At 41.6% G+C, this 15,233-nt stretch overlaps 1 protein-coding gene across 2 annotated transcripts in view; it reads right to left on the bottom strand.

Moving 5' to 3' along the window:
* IGF1R (insulin like growth factor 1 receptor) overlaps nucleotides 1–15,233 on the bottom strand; it is a 195,635-nt gene that overhangs the window by 33,257 nt on the left and 147,145 nt on the right. For both annotated transcript variants that reach the window (XM_040599601.1, XM_040599603.1), the window contains exons 5-10: nucleotides 13,326–13,470; nucleotides 6,746–6,960; nucleotides 4,619–4,745; nucleotides 3,187–3,425; nucleotides 2,542–2,709; nucleotides 2,130–2,334 (exon numbers count right to left, since the gene is read on the bottom strand). In XM_040599601.1, the coding sequence (XP_040455535.1) occupies nucleotides 2,130–2,334; nucleotides 2,542–2,709; nucleotides 3,187–3,425; nucleotides 4,619–4,745; nucleotides 6,746–6,960; nucleotides 13,326–13,470 (1,099 nt within the window). The remainder of the gene's footprint in view (nucleotides 1–2,129; nucleotides 2,335–2,541; nucleotides 2,710–3,186; nucleotides 3,426–4,618; nucleotides 4,746–6,745; nucleotides 6,961–13,325; nucleotides 13,471–15,233) is intronic.

Raw genomic sequence — 15,233 nt, 5'->3', positions numbered from 1 at the left:
AAATTCATCTATACTGTTAAGGGAGAGGAAGGAAGAGAAATGCAATACAAAAACTAAAAATAACACTATAAAAAACAAAATCAAATTGAAAAAAAAAAAGTGGGTCATTAACATAAAACTAGGTCTTCTCATACTTTATGGCAATTTTTATGTTACTTCTCAAATACCTTCTGCTACACACAGAGGCCGTCTCACCCTGCTCATTAGAGAACCAAAAAACTTGAATAACTCCTCCTCCTGTGGTTGTGACTTTTCAAGACTAACCAGTCCTAATGTTTGAAAGCTACCTCACCACTGCAGTAATACGCTTGGGGTCATCCAGAAGTTGCACACAAGATTAGATCAACAGGTTTTTCGAACAACCTTAAAGCCATTCAGTCAAATATTTTCATGCTGTATTATATGCTGCATCTCTTTCATAATTTCCTGGAGACAGGTACAACACTGGAAACAAATACCCCTATTGAGGCTTGCATTAACACATTAATTACAATCTCCCTTGGGAAAGAAAGTGAAAAGAACAGAAAAAAAAAAAGGCATAAGCAAGTAATGAACTGCTTGGATTTGTCCCATGGAGATGTCTCACTAGCTCATAATCTTTAATTTTCCTGACATACAGCCTCTTTAAAGTTGCTTAGCTATGCAGCTGTTTTCTCAGCATTGTACCTTCCTTATCTGCCCTTGCTCTTAACAAAACACACCCTTATGACAGTAAGTTAAGAAAAAAGGGAAACAGACAAGTTATCAGGAAATTCTTTGTGAATTGGACAGTTTGTTTGTTACCGAGTTCAAGGTTCTATGAATTTCCTTTGGGAGGGGGGGAATGCAAGAGAATTTGAGCGTAGGTAACATTTTAAATGACAAAGCTTTGGTGAAATAGAAAACTTCCTTTGCAACAGACTTGCAAATAGTTTAGACCCGATATGTGCCTTTCAAAACTCCTTGCAATGCTATTTCATGAAGTTCAAAATCAGATCACATTTACAAACTTTTCACATTGCTCAGGAATTACACCCTGGCCAGTTACGGTGGCTGTTACTTCTCTGTACCTCATCTTTGCTGCTGGTTCTCAACATCAGTAGGGAAACGCTGCACAAGTTCAACCACAAATGCTAAGTGTGACTCAAACCCAGCTCAGACAGAACACGTACCACTTCCAAAGAGAGACAGTACTTAGTTCCTAATTTTCTGGATAATGCTAAGAAGCTCTGCACATATCACAGTCCCGACCCCAAACAAGTCAACCCAACACATCCTTGAATAAAGGTCCGAAAAACCACAACAGAGTGTAGTATCAACCATTTTTAATGAGCAGCAACCATACACTTTCGAGTTCTCAAACACAGCACTACACCATACACTTCACCTGCCAACAAAGACAACAAGATAACATACACGACTAAAATCTGATTGCTTATAGACTGTAACATAACAGCTACACACTGTGTGCTAGGCCCCAGGATCCAATTATCTAAAGCAAGAACAGCTTACATGAAGGATAAATTGGAAACTCAAGGATCAAAATCGCCAATTAATTCAGTAGTAACTACTCTATGTTGCAGCATAAAATCATTACTATTCCACTTAAATGTGTAAGCGGTCGTGTTTATCATGGAGGAGTGGGCGTATTTAATACTTCTCTGCAGCACAGACCCAGGAAACCAATACGCCCTTTGCAATTAGTGCAGTGAGAAAGGAAGACCAGTTTCAGTTCTGTGAGGTGACTATGCCCTCCATTTCAAAGCCAAATAAATCTTCAGATTAGGAACACAAGCACTTAAATGGCTATTCAGAGAAAGATCACATTTGAAACCTTTTGTCTGCCACATGTTGCTCACCTCCGAAATCCTTATAGACAAAGAGCTCCTCAAGTGACTCTTGACTTGGAAAAGAAAGCATCACTAAAGTCCTTCAATGACACAGCTAAGAACACTCACTATTAGCTAAAACTGAGAAAGATACAAAAATAATAAAAGAAACTGCAAAGTAAGGCTGCGGATTGTATCGCATAAAAGGAAAGGTGATGTCTATGTGTTTCAGGTGTTATCTATGTATACTTCCATGTCCAGCTCTAGGAAATTCTCATTATTAGCCCCACTTGCAAAGAGAAAGTGTCCAAAGTCCATTACCTGGGGACAAAGATGGAGTTGTGAAGGAAGTTCTCAAAGACTTTCCGGTACTCTGCTTCTTCCTTCTCAGCTTGCTTTTCTGCCTCTGTCTTGGGACAAGCACAACAAGGTCCTTTTTCTCCACCGCATCCCTCTGGCTTGGTGGGTTCAGTAGCTTCTTCTGTATCAATGGTCCCATCAGCATATCTTCGAATTGGGACTTTATCTTAAAAGAGAAGAACAGAGGCAGCTCGTTTCTTTTCTCTCTGTATTACAAATACAGCAATAATCCCATGTTTACCCATTCCTTTCTACTTGCTGTTACGCACAGAAGAGTTGCAAAGCAGGGTACAGGCTTTAGCTCTGGTCAGTAAAAGCGCACGGGCGGGCTGAGTCACAGGCATTTCAACACAAGCGTGTTTTGTTTTCCTACCTTTGGAGCAGTAATTGTGTCTGTAAAGGTAACTGTCCTGAGGCTGCTGCTGCCACCGCACGATGTAGTATGAAAGGTTGCCATTGGGAAGAGAGGGAGGATTCCATTTCACAATCAGTTGGGATGAGGAGTTGGATGCTGAAATAACATCCAAGGGAATGGAGGGCACTGGAGGACGAAAAAGAAAAAGGGAAGTATTTACATCTACGGCATCTCCAGTGTATTTCGATGCAAGCTTTTGAAGTGAATCCCATTCCATTTCTAGACTGCAAGAAAAAAACACTATCCTATTTCAAAGAAAAGATTTTCTACTTATGACCCACTAACAACACTTACTAAGGGTTCGACTGCAACCACACACAGCTGCAATCCCAAGCCGTACTTCAGTTTACCTTGACCAGCAGAACAAAGTCTGGAATCCTAACTCCAAAACACTCACACAGTTCCCAGTGAAAATAAAGTATAAACCACCACAGTTCTAATTCAAATCTTAATGCTGCTTTCATAATTACTGAAACCTTCTAGCATTATGCATGTCATCTGCACGTAAATTAAACTTCTGTATTAATAATAGAACTTGCATAATAATACAATAAGCAAACTTGCAGCATTACCAACCTCTTACCCAAAAGCCCAAGATCTCACCTGCAGCATTGGTTCGGATATATACAATTTCACTTTTTGCTCCATGAATATGGTGGTTTTCCATCATTGTGAGGGTAACAGCCTTGACATAAATGGCATATTGAGTCCAAGGTTTCAATCCCTGCAGTAAAATTCCAGGGTTGTTCTCTTTGTTTGGTGGCAGGTCAACATCGACCATGTTCCAGCTATTAGAGCCACACGCATCTTGCCCATCGTACTCTGTCACATTTTTGAATGGTCTGAAACATTAAAGGTAAAAAATAGTACAAGATATTTATTTTTTCCTTAAAATTGTCATATATTTGTAAGTGTGCCTCACTACAATGTTGCTCAATAAAACAAATAAAGCTTACCAGCCTTCCATAGCAGAATAAAACAGAATAAAATCTGTATTTATTTCCAGGCAATACAAAATCAGAGTTCAGCTTTAGCTGCTTATTGCAATAAGGTAAAGTTCTCCATGAAAAGACTGAATTTACCTTTTTTTATCCAAACAGACAGTGAAACGCTTCAGACATATTTAGACTTCAGCTAAGCATATATGAAACAGAAGCAGCTCAGAACAGTTATTGATGGTGGGTGAGCTTTTTACCATAAACAACGCTAACTTCCATGACTCGACTTGACAAGTCCATCCAACAGGCTTTTTTCCCCCCCTTTTATTTCCACACAATACAAGCACATTATAGTAGTCATGCAGTCCTACTTTTCCTACCTTGCAACACTGCTGCAAGAGGACATAAAGTACTATTCTTGTTATTAGTTACTATAGACTCATCAGCACTAAGTTTACTGCACCACAGTACACCATCACAACGACATTCTTTTTCAAGCCATGCTGGACATAACGATCTGTGCTTCTGTGTCTCGCAGCCTTGCTCCGTATGTCATTACCAGCATTCTGAACCTCCCTTTTCACACCTCCATACTGCTTGGAGAGTATTAGTGTGCTCATTTTTATTTTTTACTACTTTAAATTTGAGACACTACGAGCATGTGCAAAGGCAGAGAGACACCTCTCAAGAAATCAGGCTCTCTCCATTAACCACCTCGCTCCTTCATTATCAAGAGACAGTAATACAGAAAACTACCAAAGCTAGATAATCTAAATAACCCCAAACCCTGAGCAGACATGTCGTCAAATGATGATCGGGCAAACTCCTGATCTGTGGTACTCTCTAGTCAGTACTATGACTTGAGAAGGAAATATCTCAGTGAACATAGAAGAGCTCCGCATTAGACCCCTGGATTTGGAATCCATTTGTAAGCTTCAATCAAAGCAATCCTCTCTTGCTCCACCAAGAAAAGCAGTTGAACAAAAGCAGGACTTGAGGGTGAAATATGCAAACTGGACGAGCTATCCAACAGTCAGAACAGAATTGTCTACTACCTCTCGGACTGCCCCAGTTAGCCTCTGACGACGTCTACTTACGCTTCTTTGTAGTAAACAGTGAAACTAATGAGATCTCTATAATCTGGAGGGCGATACCGTTCCCATGTTAGTTTAATCCGATTCTTGAGCGTAGTGTTGGAAACGAAACGCAGAATGTGGCTTTCACCTGCAATACAGAAGGACAGGACAGGACAGAGCATCACATCACCCGTCAGTTTTTCCCGTCTCTTAGGTATCAGTTTTAGCTAATTAGCCTTTCCAGTAACGCCTGTGATAGCACAGTATACAGCAGCCTTTCTCTCTGTAGAGCTTCATATTTCATCCTACTACATTTGAGTGCTTAAGGGTAAGCAGTGACCTGGGCAATCATTTCAGAATGTGCTGGAGCTACTTGTTATTTTCTCTGAAGTAGATTTTCTTTCAATGCATCATCAGAAAGCTCTTGAAAACTACTTCAGACTCTCCCCGAGTGAGGAGTGGAAGTCCTGTATATTCACAGGACTGATTTAAAAGCACTAAATTCATCACTGAACTCCAAGGCACATGCAGAACTGTAACTGGCCTCTACGTTCTCACTTTCCGGGACAACTTTTGACAACTACAATTTGTTTTGCTGGGGAATGGACAACACGGAAAGGACAAAGGAGTTCACATTCCCACTCATGAGGCCGGACCAAGAACTCCAAAACTCAGTTCATATACGGCACAACCATTTGATGGCAGCAGCTTCCAGCTACTCTTCTGAACAGAGCTGGATGGAAGCCGGCAAGCTTTGAAATGAATGGCTTCCCACTACCAACTCACTGAGCTTTCCAATTCAAAACAATATAGCATTTTAAAAACTAATTCTTGGATGAAGAAATAGTGTTCTAAGTGTCAACTGTGAGTTAGTTTCTTATGTTCCACAGAAACCTCTGAAAATAAAGGGGTTTTCACCCTCATGTACACTGGCACTATTGGTGCTATCTTTTCAAAGGCAGTTTAGCTTTTGTTGATTCTTTTCCCCTTCTCAGAGTCAGAAAGCTTTCTGTAATGGTTTTTTTAAAAAAAACAGGCAGCGGCTGGCACTAGCCTCAGTGATAGTAAGGACTGGCTGTGTGTCTGTAACTCCTCCAGGACTGCAAGCCTTTGCTCTATTGAATGTGCAAAGAATGGAGTGTGCTTACAACAAGGATCCATGCCATCTGCATTTATGCATCATGCCTAAAGAGACATTCAGCAGAGTACGTGTCCTAGTTTTGTAAACACCATCCAGGACAAGGGGACTTGACTTATACACAAGATCCATTTTAATTTACTCGGCTCCAAGAAGACCACAAATAGACCAAAGAAAAATACACCATCAGTTCTAACAGTTTGATCATGAGGTCAAGTTTGTAAGCGTTCTGTCATCTTAATTCCTAGATGAGTGACTGCTTTTAAATGTGTTGGTTACACCTGGAGACCTGATGTGCAGACCACCAAGCCAAAAGAGGACTTTCCAATAGCTTTAACCGTTGCAGAATCCAAAATTAAATGCAGAGACACTGAAGTTTAGGAATAATGCAGAGCACTAAAAAGTGTTACCAATTCAAAAGCAAATAATTTGAAAATAAAGCACAGAAAACAGTTTACAAGCATTTCTAGCAACCAGGTACAATATTTGGCAGGAGCTGAAATTAAGCTTAAAGTAACAGAAACAGTTTGTTTTGGTGTCTATGCAATCGTTATTCAGCACCCTCATTAGTATCAAGAAACAGTAGATATCAGAGAGTAAAACAGCTATAATGATGTACATTTGTGATGGAAACTGAGAAACTGTTCCTCCTTGGATATACCAAAACACCAGATTTTATTTCTCGTTTCCCAGGTATGTTCCTGTTGTTATAGGATGCTGCTGCCACAAAAAAAAAGGTGTTTGGAAAGCAGTCATCTTCATTGAATGGTTTTTATAGATGAATTGGTGACTACGTAACCACCTCATTTTCCACGCATGCAAACATACTCTCACAGCTACATTTTAAAAACTGAAAAAGTAGAACAATTGAAAGTCTACTGTAATTTCTAAACTTTAACTATTGCAATGGTCAGCAACATGGCAGTGTGTTTGGGTGTTTTTTTGTGACACCTTCCTATGCAGTTTACCTTGAGATTTTTTTTTTTGTTTTTTTTTTTTTTTTTACTTACAAGATGCTCTCTCTCCATTGTTCCTTGGATTTATATCTCCTTTGCTTTGTCGTCCCTTGGTTCCTGAAACTTCCTCCATACGGTAAATCTCAGAAACACACAGTTTAGGATTAAATGCAAAGTACATTTTCCCCTCCTTGATCGTCAAGTTATGATGGTTCCAGTCCCACAGCTGCTGAAGATTGTGGTTGTCAAGCACATAGAAAGAATAATTCCTAGAAGGAAATTTTTGAAGAAAAAATACTGGTTTTAATTCATAGCAAATTCCAATGAAGAATACCTTAATATAAGAAAATTTTAAACACTGTGTTTCCTCTTAATAACAAAAAGAGTTAAATCAGTGTTTAGCAGAATAAAGGATTTTCTTCTCCCATGTAGCAAGCTTTCCCTGAGTGCTTACTTTGGTCAGAGCGCAGGGAAATGACTGTAACACAGGACTCCAAGGCTGGCACCACACCATGTAAAGCCCGCTCCAACATGCGTTTTAATAATTGTATAGAAGCTACTATGAGAAATATAAATTCATGTCCTCTGAACAGCAGATCTCTACACTGGATTTTCCATGTTGTGGCAAACGGGGAACAATAACCTCACATACCTTATGGGAGGAAACAAATGGTGCAGTTCTGCAAATACAATTGTGAACACCGCTGTCTTGCTTACATTTACAAAAGCAACTATACCAGTTTGCATAGTGACATTTCTTTGCCTGTCTTAGCTTACCTCTTGGCTCAATGAAAATTTCCTACAATGTGTCAAGTACAATTGCACCTACACATCAAAACCTGACAGTAAACAGTTGCGCTGACTGCACAGCACAGGATCCACGCTTCAAAGTACAGAACTAACAGTGCAGGCAGCAGCATGTGCTGAGCCCAGTCCCTAAGCACAACAGTGGAATAACACGAACATCCTCTATTTCCACAGGCACTAAATGCAAAGTTATGTGTGTAATCCTAGTAAATATTAAGAAGAAATTCCTGGTACCACTCAATTGTGCTGAATTAGAAAAAAACCCAAAAACCAACAAACGCAAACCAAACAACCCACAACCAAAAAACAGCAGGTGCAGCAGAAGATTATAAGCTCTGTATCAGCAGCAAGACAACACCTACAAAGACACTTAGATTTTGGAATAGTAGGAACAGGAATGCACAATTGCAAAATGATTTAAAGGTCTGTGCAGCTGATGAATCTAAATCAAACCAACCCGTCACACAGCACTTATTATACTTTTGTAGAAAGTCCCACCAACGTTAAGTACACCAACATAAAAACCATTATTAACACAATAAAGCCTTGCAACTTCTGCAAGCCACTTTGCATTGGTAAGCCCACATCAACATAGTTAAACTAGGCTTTCTACAAATCCTTTTAACTACAGTTAGAGTTTTTACTGCGTAACATGTTGGAAAACCCATGAGGCTCAAAAGAAGCTGACATACTACTCATTTATCATTTCCCTTCAACTACTTGATTTAAAATTTTTCATTAATTCCTCCCTCACCCAACCTCAAGTGAAAACTGTACATTCTGGTTGCAATGTGTGTAGACATAGTTGCAGCTTCTTGTAACATACCAAAATGTTGACTGTGTTTTCAGAATAGTGTGAAAGAGATTTTTTTTTCTATTTCTAACTGTCCCCTAACTATCTGGGACTTGATTGCTAATGAAGTTGATATACCTGTTACTGCTTCAGATGGATGCTGAGAACAACATGCTCACAGTTGACAAGGGAGCACACGCATACTTGTGCTTTAAATGCATCTTGCCAGGAGAGAACAAGGATGCTAAACTGCATGTGGGATTTGACAGACATCACCAAAACCTGTGTTTATTTGAGACACACACTACTCTTGTTACAGCTGACTAAAATCCCTGCAGCTCCCTGTGCACTGCTGAAAAGATGACACTTCACCATAATTAACTGCATGATTAAGCGACGGCAACTAAGCTTTCCAGGGAAGACCCAAAAAGCTGGACTCAGATTGAACACAATAAACAGAGGTGTGTATAAAAACCACCTCAGATGTTTACTGACAGCCTAGCCTGTCTCCTGCTCACAACTGCGGCAATTATGCTGTAGACAGTAGAGATAATTCTTATATTTAAGCAATGTGACTAAGCTTTCAAGAGTGTGAATAAACGAGGCAAATGAAGCACGTAGCGCTTTACACAAGTGGGCCAGAGTTGGGAGCTGCTGCAGCTCATACTTTAAAGCCATCTACACCAGTCTGAGCAGCCATCTGAGACAAAGGAAACAGGTCCTAAGGCTTCATATATACACTGAAAATATCAATTAGTGGAAGTTATTCTAGCACCATTCAAAGCACCAGGGAAACCACATTTAGAGGGCTATACACAGTCTCAGTCACAGGAGAGGTGCAGCACTGCATGGCTTGAAAGGTGGAGCAAAGGGCAACTGGAGTGCACTTAGGGCTTAGGTTATAAATAAAGATTATATCAGACTTCGGCTCTAACAGCTGCGGAAAAAAATCAGGATGCCAAGGAAGATAGCATGGAAAGAATAAAAGATTCACTGTAGGAAAACAAAGCGCTGCCAATCAAACCCTGGAGACGGTAACTAAGGCAATGACTGGAGATTATGGCCTGAAGGACGGGCTAAACCTCTGAGCAGGAACAGGAGGCACATCTGGTCCCAGGCTTGCCATAAAAAGCCTCAAGGCAACCTGCATAACCCATGTGCCCCCACAGGAGAGAATTCCCACAACACGATGCGTATCCCCCACTGCACAACACCCGCAGCGACTTCATTACTGACTGGATACATTAAAAACCTGCTCACACTGTATCTGCACACGATGCTACACCTGTGCACGTTCACCCACTGTAAAGCTATGAGGCAGAACACGAGAGCCAAACCAAAAGGAGATCTAGGTGATGAAAACATTTCAACAAGCTTTCAATCATCCCTTATCCCCCTCCACAGTGTAGAGGACACAAAAAGCTCCTGAAAGGGGTAATGACCAGGTAGGTACACTGTTAGCAAGAGAGCAATGTGTAAAGACAAGTGACTTGCACCAAAAAGGGAATGAGAACTGACAGAGGACTGTGAATGAGAGTGGTGGATGAGCTGGCTACAGAAGATGACCAGGCAGTAGAGGTTTACGGCAGACTGACCACTGTGGGACAAGATGAGCAACCCTACAGGACACACAGAGCAGAAAATGTTCCCTTCTCAGTGCCACAGTGATGAGAAAGACAGAACATCCCACTAGAGTGAAGAGCTGGGACATCAATCAGTAAGGGACAGGAGAAAAGGAAAACCCTTATTGCTTTACATACATGCAACATGCCACATGTTGGCTAGAAACTGTCTATTAACATGGTACATGTTCTACACCTGCATCACGGGGTGACCCTGACCCTTCACGAGGACATGACAACAGAATCAAACATACAGAACACACCATCCCAATGGAGAACAGTGCAGAGGACAACACGTGAACAAAACGCTCCATTTCAAGGTCTCTCTAAACCAGGTTTGTTCTTCAGCATTTCTCTATAAGCCTGAAATTTATCAAATTTCCAAAACATTGCGGATGTTTTAATAATGCTGGTATATTCTTTCGCTTGTGCTTGCCCACCAGCACTTCAAACAGAACCACCAAGGTTACTAACAGAATATCTGTCTCTAACAGATACATACGGACACCCTGCTAATGTAAATTTTAAGCAACTTAGAAACAGCTGGTTTTGGCCAAGGATCGCCATCTCCACCGGCAAATAAATGGGTAGGAAACTAGAGGCTTTTATATTAACCCATGGATTTGGAAGCAATGCCCCTTACTGAAGTTCTGTGTTTTCTTGTCCAGTTCAAAAAGGTAAACTGATGAGTTTCTTAAACCCACACACAAACCCAGCCTCACACCGCAGTGTACAAACTTCCCAATTCCCTTTTTGAAACTTCACATACACATCGACAGGTGAGAAAGTGTCTACACGGCCTCCTATAAAACAGAAACAAAGACAAGGAGCATTCCTCCCTGGGACCCTGCCACTGCACACATACTTTCCACCGTGTTTACTACCAGCCCAGAGGGCGTCACTCGTTCCTAAAACACTCTCACACACAGGGTGACTGCTTTGTTGAAATGCTGCGGCTAGAACAAGCCTTGCTGCTGTCGTGCTGACTGTCTGAATTCACCATAATCAGGAAAACAAACCGTGAAGTCTTCAGTGAGGAGCCATACAACAGCTACAGAACCTACTCACACCTTCCCACAAGCCTGACAGCTACTGATGCCTCTGCTTCAAAATGATGTAGAAAATGGGTGGGGTGGTGGTGTGTGTTTGAGACTGTCCCAAATTTGCTGCAGAACTTGAAACACAACATCAGCAGCTGGTCAGTGTCACAACAGGAACTCTTCCACAGTCACCATCACCTCACTTGCTCTTGAAGGCCACAAATTACTCATTTTCCAGATACCCAACCCTGAGATGCTTTGAGAAGTGCCTCACAGCAGCCACAGTTGACGACAGCAATGCACACACAGCAGCCCAGCAGAGGACAGAGGGGTCCAGCAGCATGAATGCCAGACTAGGAACCAAACTCCTGCATCAGACACTGAGACCCCTCCAGCACATCTCCATTTCAGGTTCCCTACTGCAGAGAGAATTTTTTTCCTTGTTGTGAGAGCACATGCACTACAGACAGGGTGTTCAAAAGAGGCGATGAACACTCTGAAAACAAAGTAAACTCCCTCTAAACTTTCCATTTTCTGTGATAACCAAGGCAGGCACCAGCAACTGAATAAGGAAGGAAGAAGCTGTTTTGTTAGCCCAGTTCAATTAAAAAAAAAAAAAAAAAAAAAAAAGGACAGTGGTGGTGGGGTCAGTTGTGTAATGAACAACTATCATAATGGACCTTAAGTTAACCTCCCTCTCATCCCCAAGGCAATGCTGGCATAAACAGCTACTATTCCAGCAGCCCAGTACTTCCCAGGTTAAGACCCCCCTCCCTGTGGTTCATAACTCTGCCAACGGAACTGTTCAAGCTCAGTCCTTCCTTGCCAGGTGCCTACTTCCACCTAGTATTTTTGGAAACTCTGTTTAGACCGTGGCGATGCCTAAATCACATTAGGCATTTTCCAAGTAAAAAGACTGCCCCCGACCCAAAATATGCAACTGCAGTAATTCCCTAGCATGGGTGAATTTTAGCACAAGTAGCTCTTTAGTATAATCTATTTTACCTCCCGCAGCCCGTCCTGCTTCCCTCATCAAAGCTGCACCTATTTACTTCTCTATATGGGAATCCGATCGAAGAACTTGCCACTTCCCTTCATATCAGCTCTGCCTGCTGACATACAAGGTACCATAAATGTAATTACTACTTGAAACACAAAGCTAAACTCCAATTTGAAGAGAGCAAAGGAGAGAGGGGGAGAGAAGAAAAGACAAATCGGTAACTGGAGTATCTGTGAGAGCATGCCGCATCCTAAGTGGGCTGAATGAGCCTTGTGCTCGGCAGCGACAAGCCTCTAGGATTTGCAAATAGAAAACAAGCTTTTCTGCAGAGCCAGTGTTCTTACTGAAAAAGACAGCGTGCTTTTCAAGTGCAGGATGAAGAGCTGCCCTTTGACTTGCTCTGTCAGATGGTGGAATTTGAAGAATTTAAGGCTGACCAAAGACCAGCCTGAGAGAACGACAGAGGTTGTGAAGAATCCCTCGCGCTGTAACTTTACCCTGCCAGGGCAGATAAATCAGACAACAAGTAGCCTTTCCCAGGACCCTCCCACCACTTTTTCTTACAAGATTGCCCCAAATTGTTCATTTAACAGTTCTGTCATTACTGAGGGAGGCTTAATTCTCCCAGAGAACACTGGTTTAAACCTGGGATGACTATTTGATTCAGAAAGAGGAAGAGCAAGGCAGTTTGCTGGAGGATCATCACCACACCTAAGCACTGTAAGTTTTGCAGAGATAAGAACTTTTGTCCCTACTATCTCCTACCATCATAGGAAAACAGGAGTTAGATTCAGCAAAACATATCACACACTGTGTAATTATACGAACATATAACCCACAGATCAACTTTACTTTTCCTGACCAGTCTTTTTTCTGCTTGACAGATAATTCATTTAATATCAGCATTTCAAGGAGCTGCAAACAATTGCAACTTGTAAACTATTGGGTTACTTCCAGTTGCACTCCCTGTTAAGTAAAGTTCAAGTTTCCTTCCAGCAGACATTCTCCATAAAACTCTGATAAAAGCCAACATTAAAAAACTGCAAGGAAATCCAACAGTTTCTGAACAAACTCTTTTCTCAAACAGAGCAAAAAGAACAAACGATAGAAAGATGCTTTCTAGAAAAACCTAAAGTGAAAAGCAACAGCAAAGTTTCCACAAAAATACTTTTAACATACTGAATTTAATATTTTAATTTGGATAGTAATTCAAATGAGCGATGACTGCACAATGGTATTCATTAGGAGAAAAACACTGCATATTAGTGGAAGAAAAGATTCTGTAAATGGTACGTGAATATTTTTTAGGAGATTTATTCTCTCTGGCTTTCTATTAAAGTGAAATTGCCTCTACAAATGTCTGAACACTTACCCGTCCACCTGTTCCTCTCCCAGAATATACCGCAGGTTCTTCAAGAAAGACAGGGAGACTAATGCATGGGAATGACGAATTTTCACATACCCTGTTACTGTCTCAATCAGACCCATAAAATTCTCCAGTTCTGAGGCGATGTTATCTACAGCAAGAAAAACACAATATTATTATTGTAGAATTCATAGCTTTAGCTGCTGTTCTGATTAATGCAGTATTAGCTCTGTAAGAGAAAATGTATTTGTTGCTTTTGAAAACGTGAGACACTGGTATTCCCTCCCCCAGTAAGAGTTGCCTGTGTGGACAGATGGTTGGAGGGCAAACTAAAGCCACAGAGCAACAGTGGAAAACCAGTCTTGCTTTTCCATACTGGTATACCTGCTTTTTCCATGGACATTGCACTTTGAAGCCAGCACCAAATGTTGAGCCAGCATTCTGGCAGGGATGAAAAGACCCTTGTATAAGTGTACACGTCCATGAGACTGGAATTGCTCTTCGGCTACAGAGCAAAGCTCAGGCAGAAAGTTCCATTGGAAAACAGAGATGGAGACTGAAGATGAAGAGGTGGAAGTATACTACTGCTCTTCTCTGGGGCATAAAGCATCGCTTTCAGTGACCCTTAAAAAGCTTTGGCTACAAAACCGAGGACTCTTGATCAAACAGCAAAGATAAAACCGAAAGGATGTCCTCAAGCCATGGAGCATGTTCCACATAGCTCGCTAAAGGTGATCTTCTATAATAAATTATTAAAACAACTGCAGACCAAGCTCTACTTTTTAATGCTGCCCCCTCCGTAGGAACTGTTCTGTTCCTGCCTCGGTCTGCAACACCCCATCCTTCACAAGGCTCAAGCTTTGCAGTCTTTAGCACCCAGCAAACCCTGGCCCATGCCCACTGCCTGGTGTCATTCTCCTGTGAGGTTACATGGCAGTTGTGAGGGTAAGTTTTTAAGCACTCGGGATGGGAGAAGCTGCTATGGGGTACGCTGCCATAAAACCCCTGAGGTCCTAACTGACAGCTGGAAAGCCCCATTACCAAATGCCAGTGGTTGGTGCCTGTACCAAATAGAGTTGGGAGGAAGCTGATGCTCTTCAGTAGTCTAAGGTAACACTTCAAAAATTAATAAAAAATATCCCACACTTGCCCCAGGTAACTGAACATCTCTCATAAGGGGAGACTGTACCTGTAGGAGTGGGACCATGAGTGAAATAATCCACGTGCTGCTGTTTCTAAACCCTGAAATTTTCATTCAGCAGGAGAAAAGGAATCAAATATATCTCAATCTTTCAACCTTATTCATGAAACCAAAAGGGACGTTCCATAGGGAGATACATTTCCAATAAAAACTAACAGTGATTTTCACTCTGCTTTTAAGAGCTCATCAGCTGTCAACACTTCCCTGACTGATGAATCACTACCCTGACAAATTTAATCCAGAGCTTGTTCAAGACATGTGACAAAGGTAGCCTGCTCGCCAACGATGACCATCCAGAGGCACAGTGCTAGGCTTTATATGAGCTCTCAGCACTCTGGATTCCATGTTTTAGCAAGACACCACACCTTGCCTTGGAAGGGGAGGATATGCAGTCTTACAGTGCCCTGCCCTACTTGCAGCCGAGTTATTTACCTACCCAGATGCAAGGATTTTCAACTTTTCCACCTTCTTAGGCCTTTATTATTCCTTTGGGACTACTGCTCATCTCACTGCCTAATCCTGGTTCCCTGTCCTGCCAAAACCCCCAACAAAAATACTTTCACTGCCTTATAACTTGGTAGCTGAATCCCTATTCCATCCGCACGTTGGAGAATGGTGCTACAGTCAGCGGGCCAAACCAAACAGGAGTACTGCATGGGGCTGGACAGCAGTTTGCTGAGTTTTTAATGTTCTTATCACTATGCTGACAGATA

This window comes from Falco naumanni, chromosome 7 (genome assembly GCF_017639655.2).
Source record: "Falco naumanni isolate bFalNau1 chromosome 7, bFalNau1.pat, whole genome shotgun sequence".
In the NCBI taxonomy this organism is placed as follows: Eukaryota; Metazoa; Chordata; class Aves; order Falconiformes; family Falconidae; genus Falco; species Falco naumanni.
This window is presented reverse-complemented; position numbering and strand designations above follow the sequence as displayed.